Consider the following 15,124-nt stretch of genomic DNA (forward strand, 5'->3'; position numbering starts at 1 on the left):
GGGTGCTTCAGGAATGTCCTTTGTGCAGATGGACATTCTATTATAGTTGAGCCTTGATTGCTGTTGGCCATTCCGTAAGGTGTTTATACACTAAGTCTATTGGTTGTCAGGGCTGGCCACAACTATAGTGGACAGCTTTTGTGCAGGGGCTGACCCCATGGAGCTAGAGTCACTATAGCAGGGCTTTGGCACCAGTTAAGTCCCCCCTTCAGTTGTGTTGTTTGTGGAACTGGTTGGTGGGTGCTCTGATGTGAACTGAAGCCAGCCACTGGTGTGTTGGTTCTGGAGCCTCTTAGGAGCAGCTCTGGTGCAGGCCAAGGTCAGCCACCCTCTGTGCTTGGCTTGGGGCTACCTGATTGGAGCTACAAAGTGATCTACATTTGGTTGCTAATACATTTGGGCTTGGCAGTGCTTGGGAGAAGCTATGCTGTGAACCAAGGCCTGCTGCCCTTTGGTGGTCATCACAGTGTGAGTTTAGGCCAGCCACCACTTGTTTTGGGCTTTGGCCACTTTGGTGGAGTTATGTTCCAATCTAAAACTGGCTGCCACTTATGCCAGGCTTATTTGATGGGAATTACAATGCAAGTTGAGACCAGTGGCCACTTGGGGTCACGTTCCAAGAGTTCAGGACTCATCAAGGCCAGCCTCTGCATTTTTGAGTTTTGTGGACCTTTGAGAGAGTTTAGGAAAATACACAAGTCAAGGTAGACCACTGGCATGGAAAAGCTGCTGGAAGTGGCTTAAGCCAAGCACTCAAGTAGGGGTAGCACGGGGGTCTCAGGGAATCACCAGGGGAAGGGAACAGTGTTAGCCGAGATAATACAGAGCACAGATTTCCAGCTGGGTGGGGCGAAGAATTCAAGTAAGAAACAGTGGTGCCTACCAGCATTTCCATTTCTGGACAGAGCTGCCCTGACCTTTTCTCCTCCAGCCTTTGCCTTGAAGCTAGTCAATTCAATTCTTCCTGGTATGTCCCTGGAGCTTGTCTAGTTACTGCTATGCCGGAGCCAGAGCGAGTGAGTTTGAGAGCCAGTGAGTCTATGCGCTGGCCCCTTAAAAAGGAAGTCCTGGACTCCAGCAGCTTTCCATCTCACTGGAAAGCAATCCCTGCTGGTTTTCACAGCCTTTTTCTTTTTGGGGGGGAGGGGAGGGAGATGAGATGAGAAGCATCAAAAGTTCTATCACTTTAGTAGTTCATCGATTGCTTCACATACAGGGGCTGATGGGGGGGCATCTCCAGTTGAGCCAGTGACCCCTTGCTTAAGCAAGCAACCATGTGATCATGTCGATCCCACGCTCAAGCTGGTGAGCCTACACTCAAGCCAGATGAGCCCATGCTCAAACCAGCAATTTCAAGATTTCGAACCTAGGACCTCAGCATTTCAGGTTGACACTATCCACTGCACCACCACCATAAGGACTTGCCAGCACTGGTAGTCTGGATTAGGGAGCCTGGAATGGGATTGTGATCCCTTGCTCCTTGGGGGGTCCTCTGCAACTGAGATATCCCTCCTGATTCGTAAGCACCACACATGGGACCTGCCCATTCAGTGTCTCCACCCCTTCTACCAGTCTCAAAGTGGCTTCTTTTTAAAGTGGCTTAGGTGTAGGACTTCTGTTGAGCTAGTCTTCAGGTGGTTCTCCATGATGGTTATAGAATTTAGTTGTTTTGACGTGGTCATGGGAGGAGGTGAGCACAGTGTTTACCTACCTCATCATCTTAAGGTTAAGATCTCCTTGTTCTTTCACCACATGAATAACCTCATTGCTTCTTGGCCTCCCCTCTCAACCCCACTGAGCCTTTCTGTCTAGAGCACCTCTTCTCTATTCTCATTCTTACACTTGTTCCATTACCTTTTTTTCCTTTCTTGCACCCTTTCCTAGCTTCCAGTTTAATCAGCATCTCATGGACAGTCTGAGTTTGAAGATCCGGGAGCTCAATGGCCTTGTCCTGCCTCAGCCTGAGCCCAGTGATGAAGATGGGGAGTCAGATGTGGACTGGCAGGTTAGAAAGCATAAAAAAGGAATTGGAGGGGTTCTGACTAGGAGGGGAGGAATATTTTCAACAACTCTAACAGATTTGGATTTATTCTAGAAGCCTTGTGCTTAGGACCTTTTACTTCCCTCATCACCCTGCAGGGTGAACGGAGGCAGTTTGCTGTGGTGCTGCTCAGCCTGAGGCTTCTGGCTAAATTCCTGGGCTTTGTGGCCTTTTTGCCATACCGGGGGCCTGAGCCACCCCCAACCCGTGAGCTCCAGGACTCCATTCTGGCCCTGAGGAGCCAGGTGAATAGGGGGTCTGGTAAGGAGGGAACTGGGAGGAGCCGCAAGGCACTGGAGTTAGAGGGCATTTCCCGGCCCTCTGGGACCCACCCACTGAGTGATTTCCGGTTCTGCCAGGTGCCCCCAGTCCTGGATGTTCATGCTCTGCTACAGCAGGGACTGCGGGCCCGCCGAGCAGTGCTCACAGTGCCCTGGCTGGTGGAGTTCCTGTCCCTGGCTGACCATATCGTTCCCATGCTGGACTATTACCGCAGTGTCTTCACTCTCTTGCTACACCTACATCGGTGAGTAGAGAAAGGGCAAGACCTAAGAATGATGCAGGAAGAATGTTGCTGATGCTATTTTTTTATGTGAGAGAGAGAGGGACAGATAGGAACAGACAGACAAACAGGAAGGGAGAGAGATGAGAAACATCAGTTCTTTGTTGCGGCACCTTAGTTGTTCATTGATTGCTTTCTCATATGTGCCTTGACCAGGGACTCCAGCCGAGCCAGTGACTCCTTGCTCAAGCCAACGACCATGGGGCCATGTCTTATGATTCTGAGCTCAAGCTGGTGAGCCCGTGCTCAATCCAGTGACCTCAGGGTTTCGAACCTGGGTCCTCTGCATCCCAGGCCAATGCTCTATCCACTGTGCCACTGCCTGGTCAGGCTGAGTCTGATGTTTATGAAGAGTTGAGCAACCTGTACTTCCTGTGTGATACCATAGCCATAATTGATCCTAAGGGGGGAGGCTGGGTTTGGCCCACAAGGAGAGACATTGGGTAGTTATTTGCCCTTTTCTATTTCCACTGTGGCCCACTTGAGAGGAAATACAGATCAGAAAAGGGGCACTGAGGACATCCTGTCACCTGCACAACAACAGTCCCTTTTAGGTCTGCTTTTGAGAATTACCTTCTCAGCCATAGCTTACTTTTACTTCATTTCATTGCTTTCTTCGCACAAATTCAGCTAATACCCTCATTTACCTTTTAGGAGCTTGGTTTTGTCAAAGGAAAGTGAAGGGGAGATGTGCTTCCTGAACAAGCTCTTGCTGCTTGCTGTCCTGGGCTGGCTTTTCCAGGTTGGTGGAGTGAGGATCCAGATCGGGAAAGGAGCGGGCGACCACTGGCTGGCGATGCTGAGAGGGACAATATTTGAGTCTGATCAAGGTTGGGGTCAGAAGGTGAAGTTTCAGAGGAAGGTTGCCTAAATCCTGAAACCATGAGGTAGGAGGTGTAGTGAAGATCAAAAGTGCTGACTGGAGCTTATACTGCTTTAATCTCTCCTCAGATTCCCACAGTCCCTGAGGACCTGTTCTTTCTGGAAGAGAGTCAGTTGGGTGCCTTTGAGATGGACACAAAAGCTTCAGAGCATGGTTTGGTATGTGTTAAGGTCCAGCCAGAGCCATGAGGTCCATAGGCATGCTGTCTGAGGTCCAGCAGGAACAAACCAGGATAGAGACTAAACTCTTGTCTAATTCTTGTACCTGACTGTCCAATTTCTGGCACAGTGGAAAGGAAGGGAAGCCTGCTGCCTCCCCAATTCTGGCCTGTTCTCTCCCCCAGGATGACATGCCTGTGGTGGACCAGCACCTGCTCTACACTTGCTGCCCCTATATTGGTGAGGAGACTTGGTCCTGCCCTACCCAAGGGTCCTTAGTTCTTGGCCTGTCCATTCATGAGTACCCAAAAGGCATCCCGTGGACCTAACACCCTAATGTGTGTTATGTTGTTAGGTACTCTCCATGTGCCTCAGCCTCATTATTCCCAAATGCTTAAAGTCCACCATGCTTGTGGTGGGGGTGGGGGTTCTGAAACTAAGCACTTCGTCTTCCCTGATGCAGGAGAGCTCCGCAAACTGCTCGCTTCATGGGTATCAGGCAGCAGTGGGCGGAGTGGGGGCTTCGTGAGGAAAATCACCCCTACCACCACCACTGTCCTGGGAGCCCAGCCTCCCCGGACCACCCAGGGGCTGCAGGTGAGGGGCAGGGTGATGGCGGGGGCCACCCAGTGGGGAAAAGGAAACCCTTCACTGCACTGCTCCTTCTCCCTCATAGGCACAGCTGGCCCAAGCCTTTTTCCACAACCAGCCACCATCCCTGCGCAGGACTGTGGAGTTTGTGGCCGAGAGAATCGGCTCTAACTGTGTCAAACATATCAAGTGAGTGTGGGTCGAGGGGTTTGAGAATAGAGGTGTTGAGGGTCCCAGGCTCATTCCTTTACCATTTTTTCCCTTTTAACTCTTAATATCTTGTTGCCAAACTGAAGTCAGTTGAGGGGGGTTGGGGAGGAAGGGCTGAGGGTGGGGTGGCTGAAACTGCTTTCTTTGAAGTTAGTTCTGACCAAATTTCCTTGAATTTGCAGCCCCTTTCTGATTCAACCCTTCCAACTACCTCCAAACATTGCTGTCCCTGCTACAGGGCCACACTGGTGGCAGATCTGGTGCACCAGGCAGAGTCACTACTTCAGGAGCAGCTGGTGACGCAGGGACAGGAAGGGGGAGATCCGGCCCAGCTGTTGGAGATCTTGTGTTCCCAGCTGTGCCCCCACGGGGCCCAGGCATTGACCCAGGGGCGGGAGTAAGAGATGCCAGTCTATTTGGACCCTCGCCTCTTAGCTTTCACACTCATATCCTTACACTCATATCCTTTAGTCCATATCCTTTCCCTACCCCCCCCCCCTTTTTTTCATTTTTATTTTCTTTTGCCCCTCTTTAAGCTATCTTTGGCGTTAGAGTTTTGGGAACCCAAAGTCCAAGTTGTATTAGAAGAGCAGGTAGTTCGAGTTCCTGGTTCCTCTCAGCATGTGGGTGGAGCCAGAGGCCTGATAGTGCTCCCCCAGGGCAAAGCCATCCCTGCGCACATGATGGGTGCACTCAGGACATGTCCTTCTGAGTCAGGCTGAAATAACTAGACATCACTGACCTTCTTTGTCTCTTTGTAGGTTCTGCCAAAAGAAGAGCCCTGGCGCTGTGCGGGCATTGCTCCCTGAGGAGACCCCGGCAGCCGTACGTAGGAAGGAGGCCTGGAGCTAGCGGGCTGGGCGGTTGGTGTGGGAGAGGTGTGTGCTTGTGAACATGCATGTGAGGCTGCTGGTGATGGGTCGGATGTCATGGACTTGGGCATCTGTCATCCCTGCCCTCCCCTAGCTCCTGACTCTAGTCCTTCTGTATCACAGGTTCTAAGCAGCGCAGAGAACATTGCTGTGGGGCTTGCAACAGAGAAAGCCTGTGCTTGGTTGTCAGCCAACATCACAGGTAAGGTCCAGACAAGGGGAATAGCTGACCAAGTGTTTCAGAAGTGGACTAGCAGGAAGTTGGAGGCCATCTGCGGGGAGACAGGACTCAGGCAGCTGGAAATAGTGAAGAGCATGGATAGTCATGGTGGGCCCATGCAGGGCTGCTCTGTGACCCCTTCTTTGTCTTCCTCTGACCCACAGCGCTGATCAGGAGAGAGGTGAAAGCGGCAGTGAGTCGCGTGCTTCGAGCTCAGGGTCCTGACCCAGCTGCCCGGGGGGAGCGGAGGGGCTGCTCCCGTGCCTGTGAGCACCATGCTCCCCTCCCCTCCCACCTCATCTCCGAGATCAAAGTACACGGCTCCCTACTCCCTTTGGCTCCTCTCCCCAATCCCTGCTCTTTTCCTGGCCTTCTGTCTCTCACATCAGTGCCAGCATTTGTCACAGCTTTCTGTGTTGTCCAGCTCGTTCCATTTTGTTTGACACTGAATGGGATGAGGTAGGACAGGGTTGAATTAAATGGCCTTCCTAACCACTTTTTTTTTTTTGACAGGGTCAGAGGAGAGGGACAGATAGGAACAGACAGGAAGGGAGGGAGTTGAGAAGCATCAAGTCTTCATGTGGCACCTTAATTATTCAGTGGTTGCTTTCTCATATGTGGCTTGACTGGGGGGCTACAGCAGAGTGTGACCCCTTGCTCACGCCAGCGACCGTGGGGTCATGTCTATGATCCCATGCTCAAGCCAGCAACCCCTCACTCAAGCTGGTGAGCCCACGCTCAAGCCGGCAACCTCAGGGTTTTGAGCCTGGGTCCTCTGCGTCCCAGTCCAATTCTCTATCCACTGCGCCACTGCCTGGTCAGGCCTTTTTGACTTTTGGTACTTGAATCACCTGAAAGGGCAAAGGGTAGGTAAGATTTTTAACTACATTAACATATTCCACAGATGGTGATGGGCATGGGTGGTGACTATCCAGTGTAGTGGGAGTCTTGAAGGGACAGTCACCTGGTATTGGGATGTAATTTCAGAAATGTTCTTTGTGGGAGGTGATGTTTGTTTAGTTACAGGCAGTAAGAATAATCTATCAGTGCTTTTAACTTGATTTAAAAAAATCGGAGACTATCCAGAGCCAAGGTCTGCAAAAAGCCAACTGGCCAGATTCCAGCTTGCTGCTTGTTTCTATGGCATAGAGCTGAGTAGCTGGGGCACAGACTACAAAACCTTAACTATTTACTGGTTTGCCCTGGTCTAGGACAGTAGTGTAGGAGTAAAGATGTGGACTTTGGACTAAGAAGGAATGACTATAAAATTGAAGACTAGGAGAGAGAAGGAAAGGCTAAGTGGCCATTAGCTACTGGTTTTCAATATACAGAGAATTTATGTACTGAAATCTTGATTCTCCTGAGATGGATAGACAATATTATGTATATGCAGTAGAATGATTCCCCTAAACTCTTTCAGAATAAAATACTTTCTGGGAATTGGCCAGGTATGGCTTTGTCCCAAGACAAATGACATCTCTTAAACTCTCTGGCAGTATGCTGTCCTCAGCTTACCTGCTCCATCTGTTCCCTCTGTTGTCCATTTGTTGCTTCTCCCAGCTGTGCTGTCCTAACCCAGCCCTCAGTCTAAGGACACCTTGACCTGAACACTTCAACCCCAAGCACCCTGGCTGCCTTTTCCTTCTGCCTCTCTCCACTGGCTGATCCCCACCCCAAGCCACATTCTCTGTGGCTTCACTCTGCTCCTGCCCCTCCTCTCTCTAGGATGTGCTTTCTGTGGCCGCAGGGCCCCGGGACCCTGAGGAGGGAGTGTCCCCAGAGCATCTTGAGCAGCTCCTAGGTCACATGGGTCAGATACTGCAGTGCCGCCAGGTAAGACGTGGTATTATGCGCTTGTGTGTCCTTGTCTGTTCCTAATAACCAGAACCACATTGGCTCAGAGGTGCTACTCTATAGATGGTGCTAATGCCCAGGGTCTCCTTGCTTTTTTCCCAGTTCCTGTGCCCACCTGCCGAGCAGCATCTGGCAAAGTGTTCTGTGGAGTTAGCATCCCTTCTTGGTATGTCTTTTATCACATCTTCAGGATTGGGTACAAGCAAGATTGGAACACAAAACTAACTTCTGCTCTTCCTGATCCTGCCTCTATTTCTTAAAGCTTGGTTTTCCTCTCTTTTCCTAGTTGCAGACCAAATTCCTGTCCTAGGGCCCCCAGCACAGCACCGGCTGGAGAGAGGACAGGCTCGAAGGCTCCTGCATATGTTGCTTTCTCTGTGGAAGGACGACTTTCAGGTGCCTGTTCCGCTGAAGCTGCTGCTGAGCCCAAGGAATGTGGGGCTTCTGGCAGACACTCGGATTAGAGAGGTAAGTCACAGAGGTGGATAGAGGGAGCAGACAGGCTTCTTAGGTCTCTGGGGTCATGTTCTCATACCCACCACCCTCACCCCAAACATTATGAGCTTGTTTCTTTTGTTCCCTTTTCTGGCAGCTGTACTTTCTGTTTTGTGCTGAAATGGACTCCTGTTGTGGTTAACCTCAGGTCTTCTGCCTCAGCAGCTCTGTCCTTTTTATCAGTCAGGGTGACTGCAGTCCCCCTAGCCACCCTGACCTCCTGCATGTGTGTTACAGTGGGACCTGCTACTCTTCTTGCTCCAGCAACTGGTAGAGAAAGGTCTGATGGGACGGAAAGAGATAGAGGCCTGCCTGGACAGCCTCCGTGAGGCCCAATGGCCCGAGGTAAGGTATCCTCATCTCCTCTTACCTGGAAAGAGAACAGGTATTGTATGTCCCTTTTACCTGAAAGGGGGCAAGTGATGTTGCCTGGCATTCTTAGCATCTTTCCAAAGCTCAGTGGATTTTGTCAGGTATCTTCAGGACCACCCTAAAATGGAGTAGCTGTTCTGGTGGCCTTTCTTCACATTTGAGCAGCTACTGTATGAAGGACCGTGTCAGTGGAGGAAGGGAAGATGGAAGGCAGGTATAGTTGGAAAGCAGCATGGCATAGTGAGTGGGGGGTTTTCAATTGATAATCTGAATTTTAATCTCTTGTAGTACTTAATGTTGTGATTTAGGGCAAAGAATTAATCTTAGTTTAACCATAAAATGGGAATCATTTTATACCTTCTCTCTAGACTTTATGAACTAATATTGTGCATATTAAGTACTCAGTAAATGGTTCTGAGCCTCCTGTTAAAGAGTTTAGTCCCACCGCCAGAATTTGAGCATCCCAGAGTACTTAATGGGACAAGGTTTCAGGTCTATTTCAGTGTGGAAAGCAGTTAGAAAATATAAGATGGCAAGTTGTCTACTCGTTAGCTAGGGCTTGATATTTGCGATTTTTAGTAAAAAGGATGAACAATCCAGAATATGTATCTGCTTTTTCTGTCATCTTTCTGCTCACTGCAGGACTTCTCTGAAGAATTAGCAACACTGTTCAACCTGTTTCTAGCTGAGCCCCAGATGCCAGAACCCCAGCTAAGAGCTTGTGAGCTGGTACAGCCAAACCGGGGGACTGTGTTGGCCCAGAGCTAGGGCCAGATAGACAGTGGTCCTGCTGTGAAGTCTCACCAGAACCCGCGAACCTCGCCTGACTGTGCCTCAGGAGGCGGCCCTGGAGCCCAGTGCCACCTCAAGTGCCCACTGCTGACCTTTGCTGATGCAGGAGTAGCTGAATCTGCCTGCTCTTATGTGAAGGAAGTATGTGGCTGCCTGGCCTCTCACCAACTGCAGGCTCACTACCCTGAGTCCTAGAAGGAGAAGGGTTCACCTGATTCAGGATTATAGTGGAAAAGCCTAGAGTCCGGTCCTTTAGCAGAAGAGTTGGCACTTATCACTTGGATACTAAATGAAATGATATGTGTGGGTTTGAGCCCCACTTGCTGCTATCCCAGCATCTCTTAATCATGACAGAGGCAAATGACTTTCTGCTTAACTTGTGAGGAAAGTTAAAACGTGAATCTTGGGAGTCTACATTTTCTTATCACCAGGAGCTGGACTATCATCTCCTTAAAAATGCACAACAGATGAGGTGGGCACTCCCAACAGAAACCTGGCTCTACCCCTGCACCTCCCTGCCGCCAGCCCTGTGCAGGTAACTCTTGACCCTAGCTCCAACCAGGGGCCAAGCATGGTGCAGAATACTCAAGAGCTTTTTAAAATAAACTCTTCTTTACTGAGGGCCTTATGTCTCGTTATTTTCACTTGATTCTTCCCTGTAGAAAGCTGCAAAGTCTGGGGTTGGGCTTGGAGATGGGTGTTGCCAGGGTAGAACTGTACTAGCTGCGAGACCACCTAGCAGTGCCCAATGTTTCAACATAGGAAGGCCCGTAGGCTCCAGAGTCTGTTAATTTATCACCAACAGTATTGGCTTCTGTGGAACACCCCTGAATGGTTTAGGTCTCCAAACTTTTTACACAGGGGGCCAGTTCACTGTCCCTCAGACCACTGGAGGGCTGCCAAATACAGTGGTCCTCTCACTGACCACCAATGAAAGAGGTACCCCTTCCAGAAGTGCAGTGGGGGCTGGATAAATGGCCTCAGGGGGCCGCATTGCGGCCCGTAGGTTGGGGACGCCTGGTTAGGATAAGGTTCTCACCAGATACTAACTACTAAACTAGATGGTAGGGCAGCTTTTCTAGTTTGTTTTGGTAGGGCTGAGGGATGCGTGCGGGGGGGGGGGGGGGGGGGGATTTGGCTCAACAAAAGCATTCTAGGTATCTAAATGATCCACTGGGTTTTGACTAAGCAAGCACTACCTTGATAATACTATGCATTAAGGTCCTGTAAAATATGTGGTTTTTCTGCTTTGGCAGTGTGTGCCGAGATTCAGGCTACTGGGGAGGGAGAAGGTACTCAGTGAACCTTACTGAAATGGTTTATAAAATCTTGTCTATCTTTGGGGCAAAAGTTCCAAGAGATCTCTGACCCAAGGGAGGGTAAGAGTCTGGGCTGGAGGGGTCTGTTGTGTGTCCTTAGTAAAGCTGGTGGGGAGCCTTTACTCAAAGTTCCTTGGGGGGGGTTTCTTAATTACCCCTTTGTGATTATGTTTCTGCCCTATCAGGCAGGGCCTATGCCTTTCCCTCCCCCTCAGCTCATTCCACATTCACTCCTTTCACAAGTTTCTACATCTGAACTTTCTTTCTTAATCTCTTCATTTTCAAAGGCCTTTATACAGAAATTCAGGAAGTTCTGAATGCCTGGGAACCAATTTTCTGTACCCATTAGAGGTGGATGAACAAAAGCACTACCTCAGGAAGTTGAGCCCCAAGGTAAGAAGCAGTTACTTCAGACACACAGCTCTGAGTGAGGTGGAAGCCTGAAGGCCCAAGTATGGTGGGTTAAAGGCCACTCAGTTACACTTAGCAGAGGCCCAATTTAGGAAACTTAATCCTGGCCAGTGTGAGCTTTAAAGGCCTATTCCAGATAGTAAAATAGCAGGAATTACAGAGGCAGCTAATGAGTTGGTGAACTAATTACGTTTTCTATACATCTGTTCTCCATTAATTGTTAAAAATAGTGTTTTTCAAAATGTGGTCCCCAGACCAGCAGTCTCAGGCTCACCTGGGACTTTCTAGAAATACAAATATGTAGGCCCCTCTCCAAGCCCACTGAGTCAGAAACTCTGGGAGGGGGCAGCCTGGGGTGTAGCAAATCCTTCTGGTGATTCTGATGCACAATGCAGTTTGTAAATCACCTAAACCAAAATCTGACTTTATCATGATCATTTCGGTCTGTGGATTATCTAACACTTTTGCATTTTGCTATATCAGCCTCAGTTAATACTCTTTAGGTTGCTGAGACTCACAGCACAGGCCTGGTATGTGGCTTCTCCAGTAAGGGAATAAAGGTTACCTCTGAGCTACCCATATGCTCAGATTCCCACTGCTAGCTCTGCCTCAGAAGCCCCAGAAGTACACACTTGTTAAAGAGCTACTTTCCAAGGAATTGTGGTCACTGTTAAGCGTGGGAATGACTGCTCTGGAATCTTCCCTCATTGTTGGTACATATTTAGACTACAGATGGCCATAATTGGGCAACTGATCTGGTTGCTATTTACTCTCCTTAAAGCAGTGCCAAACTCATGGAACAGGCACTCAGTACATCCGTATAAATGGTATAACTTGGAACTGGGCCATGAGTAGTTACTGCCATCATTATCTCTAGGCTAAATTCTGAGTTCAAATGACACACTTAGGCTATCCCAGGATATCTTCACTAATACAAGTACATATCAGACTTTTAATTTGCAAGTGTTCTGATCATTCAATTAGCAGTCTTGGTAAGAGATTTATATGAAAAGATGGGAGTATATAAATAGGGTGTTAAATACATTGTCACCAAAAATACCCCCAAAATAAAAAGTTTAAAGGTAATTGAAAAAACATTCAATATAGCCCTGGCTGGTTGGCTCAGTGGTAGAGCTTTAGCCCCGTGTGTGGATGTCCCAGGTTCGATTCCAGTCAGGGCACACAGGAGAAGCAACTGTTTCTCTACCCCCCCCCCCATTTTTTTCTCTTCCCCTTCCGCAGCCATGGCTCGACTGGTTTGAGCACATCACCCTGAGTACTGAGGATGGTTCTGTGGAGTCTCCACCTTAGGCACTAAAAATAACTCAGTTGCAAGCATGGCCCCAGATGGGCAGAGCATTGGTCCTAGACAGGGTTTCCATGTTGGATCCCAGTTGGGGCACATGGGCAAATCTATCTCCCCTCTCACTTGGAACAAAAGGGGGGAGGGAGAAAAAAAAGAGAAAAACCATTTAATATTATATAAATAACTTAATTTGAGGTAAGAGAAAAAATCCTGCAAACACCTTTAAAAAAACGTATCTCCATTGTACGCCATAGAAATTAACCTTTTTACCGCATCTTCTTGATCTCCATATGGTCACCTTCTTCCACTGTGTCTGGGCCTCAGAACTAAAGCTGGGAGTGAGTCTCTCTCACTCCTACCACTTCCAGGTAACCATACAGAATATTCAAAAGCTCAGTTTAGCCAGGCTGAGGCAGAAGAAAACCCATTCTCCAACCATCCTAGAATAGGTAGGGCTGCAGCAGCAGCGTCAATGCTAACGACACCACTGAAGACTAGAACCAGTGCTCTGAACGTGGTAACTAATCACTTACCTCCTCTAGGACTCCCACTATGTTCTCTCTCATCTTCAAAAGACAGTTTTTCATCTTTTTGAAATTCCTCTTGCCTTGTCAGCAGCCATCATCTGACTACCCACCTCCTAACCACCCCATCCTCCTTTAAAGAGACAGGCCCCAACTTGATCCCAAATCTGTCCAGCCACTTTCTACAGTGGTCTTCTCATCTACTTAGCTCTGGAGTGACAGCTCCATGACAAAGCATTGGTCAATACCCCTGACTGAGGAAAAGACCCAAATGTCCTCTCCTGTGAGGAAAAGGAAGAAGGAGGGGAGTAAAAATTAATAATAGGGAGTCTGGTAAAAAAAAAAAAAAAAAAAAAAAAATCGAGAAATGATTCTGAAAAATTGTTCTGATTTGTGCAACTTTTTTAAACCAGTTTTCCATTGGGTAGCACTCCATCCCACAGTGGACCTGAATGCTGGAGGCAGATTTTCTGAGCAGTCTTAGCCATAGCTGTTTCCCTACCAGCCCAAGGGCTGGGCCGCGCTAAGGAAGCACTGAGCCAGAGCACTGCAGTCTCGCAGCTGCTGTTGTCTGTGTCCAATCCTTATCCTTGAGCAGCTTGTCTGCCATGGGGTCCCAGAGACAGGAAAGAAAGGTGAAAATTCCAAGAAGGTGAGTGGAGCGTCCTTTGCCCTGGACAGCCAGGGCCCGGAGCTCAGGCCCCCATGATCTGCAGAGTTGCCAGCTGTGACCAAGTACTGACTGGGCGTCACTGGCCACTTGGGACTGAGTGCTGTCTGCCCAGCTGGCACAGCAGGTAGCCTTGGCTCTTCTTGCATCAGGGTACAGAGAGTACTGAGCTGCCCCAGTTTCCCTGGAGCGTCCTGGGCCTGAATCTCAGCAGCGCCATCTTGACAGTGAGATGCTAACTACCAAGGAACGAAGCCAGTCTGGCAATAACCAGTGGCTGCTGTTTGATGACAGAGCTTAAGAGATGAGGGGGGAAACCTGGAGCACCAAGTTCTATCTGAAATAAAGCAGAAAGGAAAGAGTCAAAGGTGCAAACAAACCTGAGTGTGTGCTGGGGCACTCGTCAGCCACAAAGTAGCCCCCAACGGCTGTCATGATGAAACCCAGACTGACCGTGGTCCTGGAATTCACAGGCCCTGGGCTCTGCTGTTGAGATCTAGGCATGGGCCTAGATGACAAAGGTCAAGTCAGGGAACTAGGAGCAGTCAAATGAATGAGTCATGCTCTCAGCTCTGCTGAGGCTGCTCCTTTGCCTCACAGTGACTCTATCTCCTGAGGACCCTGGAACAGCCAGAGGAGGTAGGCTGCTGGGCCTCTGGTAAAAGCTTCAGAGAAGGTTGACCTACTCTCATTTTTCCTCTTTGATTCTCCACTAATGCTCCTTACTGTAACTGGACACTGAATATTGAGTGTCCAAACAAAACTCCCACGTGGCTGTGAATTCAACTCAAAGCACGCTGTGAGGCTGGCCTCATGGGGTGCATCACCTGGGCCAAGTAGATAACTCTGGTGATCTCCTTTCCTTCCACGGTGAGGGGCTGCAGGATCCAGGCACTGGGCAGGATTTCCCCTCGGACCATCTCTCTGCTGGGTCTTGGCATGCATGTGTCATATACGGACTGAGCTGCCATGATAGAAAGGTGCCCCTGGAGAGAGAGAGCAATGTGAGTCTGCCTATATGATGTGGATTAAATGGGCACAGGCTCCGGTGCAGTCAGTATCGTGGAAGGCAGCACTGGGCCAGGCTTCAATCACCCCCACCCCCACCCAAATTGCCTTTCTTCCCCCAGAGGACCCAAGGCCCACAAGATTGCTTCTCAGAACACTCCAATCCAAGTTCTTCCCACAATATCTTTACCACCAGCAAGGCAGGCACCTCTTTGGCTTCCACGCAGACACAACAGAAATCCCGTGGCTGCTTCAGAGCACACAGGGTAGGATTGCACACCAAGTACACTGGAGGGTCAGAGATGGGGAGAGTCAGCAGCTGTGTAGACAGACCCAGTGCTAAATCCTTCCTGGCCCAGGGAACCCCAACACCCCATCATGCCACAACTCAACACTCAGCTGGACCCAGCCTGAGCAATCTGGAGGTAATCTGAGTATCCAGCCTCCAACCTGCTACCTGTCCCCCAGGCAGGGCCCACAGAAGCCTCCCTGGGCTTACCCAGGTTGATGCTTTTGGTCACCCGCTGATGCAGCCTTGCTGTCTGGATGGGCTTGTGGTACAGAGGCCACAGGGTGGGATCACTCACAGCTGCCCACACATGAGACAGAGGCTGGGACACCACACCGGCCCCCAGGAAGCCATGCCGAGTAGAAGAGAACACCTTGTAGTAGAGCTGCACCTCCTGCTCCTCACCCTGATAGCTGGGGCACCGAGTACAGGGCAGGGGGGTGAAAATGGTTTCCAAGGTCACAAAGGAGGAGCACATAGTAGAGATGGGAAAGGAGAGAGGCAAGCAGGACACAGGGTTAGGACAAGGCACTGCAAAGGAACTTAC

At 49.7% G+C, this 15,124-nt stretch overlaps 2 protein-coding genes across 8 annotated transcripts in view; one reads left to right on the top strand and one right to left on the bottom strand.

Moving 5' to 3' along the window:
• CDAN1 (codanin 1) overlaps positions 1 to 9,666 on the top strand; it is a 28,466-nt gene extending 18,800 nt beyond the window's left edge. For 2 of the 7 annotated variants that reach the window (XM_066343758.1, XM_066343759.1), the window contains exons 12-29: positions 1,885 to 2,005; positions 2,140 to 2,286; positions 2,401 to 2,567; positions 2,760 to 2,837; positions 3,258 to 3,345; positions 3,555 to 3,644; positions 3,830 to 3,884; positions 4,108 to 4,241; positions 4,321 to 4,424; positions 4,684 to 4,842; positions 5,207 to 5,270; positions 5,441 to 5,519; positions 5,702 to 5,850; positions 7,263 to 7,370; positions 7,494 to 7,557; positions 7,678 to 7,859; positions 8,124 to 8,231; positions 8,901 to 9,666. In XM_066343758.1, coding sequence (XP_066199855.1) covers positions 1,885 to 2,005; positions 2,140 to 2,286; positions 2,401 to 2,567; positions 2,760 to 2,837; positions 3,258 to 3,345; positions 3,555 to 3,644; positions 3,830 to 3,884; positions 4,108 to 4,241; positions 4,321 to 4,424; positions 4,684 to 4,842; positions 5,207 to 5,270; positions 5,441 to 5,519; positions 5,702 to 5,850; positions 7,263 to 7,370; positions 7,494 to 7,557; positions 7,678 to 7,859; positions 8,124 to 8,231; positions 8,901 to 9,026 — 2,023 coding nt within the window. In that variant the 3' untranslated portion in view covers positions 9,027 to 9,666. Of the gene's footprint in view, positions 1 to 1,884; positions 2,006 to 2,139; positions 2,568 to 2,759; positions 2,838 to 3,257; positions 3,346 to 3,554; positions 3,645 to 3,829; positions 3,885 to 4,107; positions 4,242 to 4,320; positions 4,425 to 4,683; positions 4,843 to 5,206; positions 5,271 to 5,440; positions 5,520 to 5,701; positions 5,851 to 7,262; positions 7,371 to 7,493; positions 7,558 to 7,677; positions 7,860 to 8,123; positions 8,232 to 8,359; positions 8,473 to 8,900 lie in introns of those variants that run through there. The other 5 variants (XM_066343760.1, XM_066343761.1, XR_010746265.1 and 2 more) reach the window with 4 other exon arrangements.
• Positions 9,667 to 12,300: 2,634 nt separating this feature from the next.
• The window catches only part of STARD9 (StAR related lipid transfer domain containing 9), a 170,110-nt gene continuing 167,286 nt past the window's right edge, over positions 12,301 to 15,124 (bottom strand). The window contains exons 30-33 of the mRNA XM_066343732.1: positions 14,788 to 14,990; positions 14,497 to 14,576; positions 14,108 to 14,266; positions 12,301 to 13,617 (exon numbers count right to left, since the gene is read on the bottom strand). Coding sequence (XP_066199829.1) covers positions 13,516 to 13,617; positions 14,108 to 14,266; positions 14,497 to 14,576; positions 14,788 to 14,990 — 544 coding nt within the window. The 3' untranslated portion in view covers positions 12,301 to 13,515. The remainder of the gene's footprint in view (positions 13,618 to 14,107; positions 14,267 to 14,496; positions 14,577 to 14,787; positions 14,991 to 15,124) is intronic.

This window comes from Saccopteryx leptura, chromosome 6, assembly GCF_036850995.1.
Source record: "Saccopteryx leptura isolate mSacLep1 chromosome 6, mSacLep1_pri_phased_curated, whole genome shotgun sequence".
Lineage (NCBI taxonomy): Eukaryota > Metazoa > Chordata > Mammalia > Chiroptera > Emballonuridae > Saccopteryx > Saccopteryx leptura.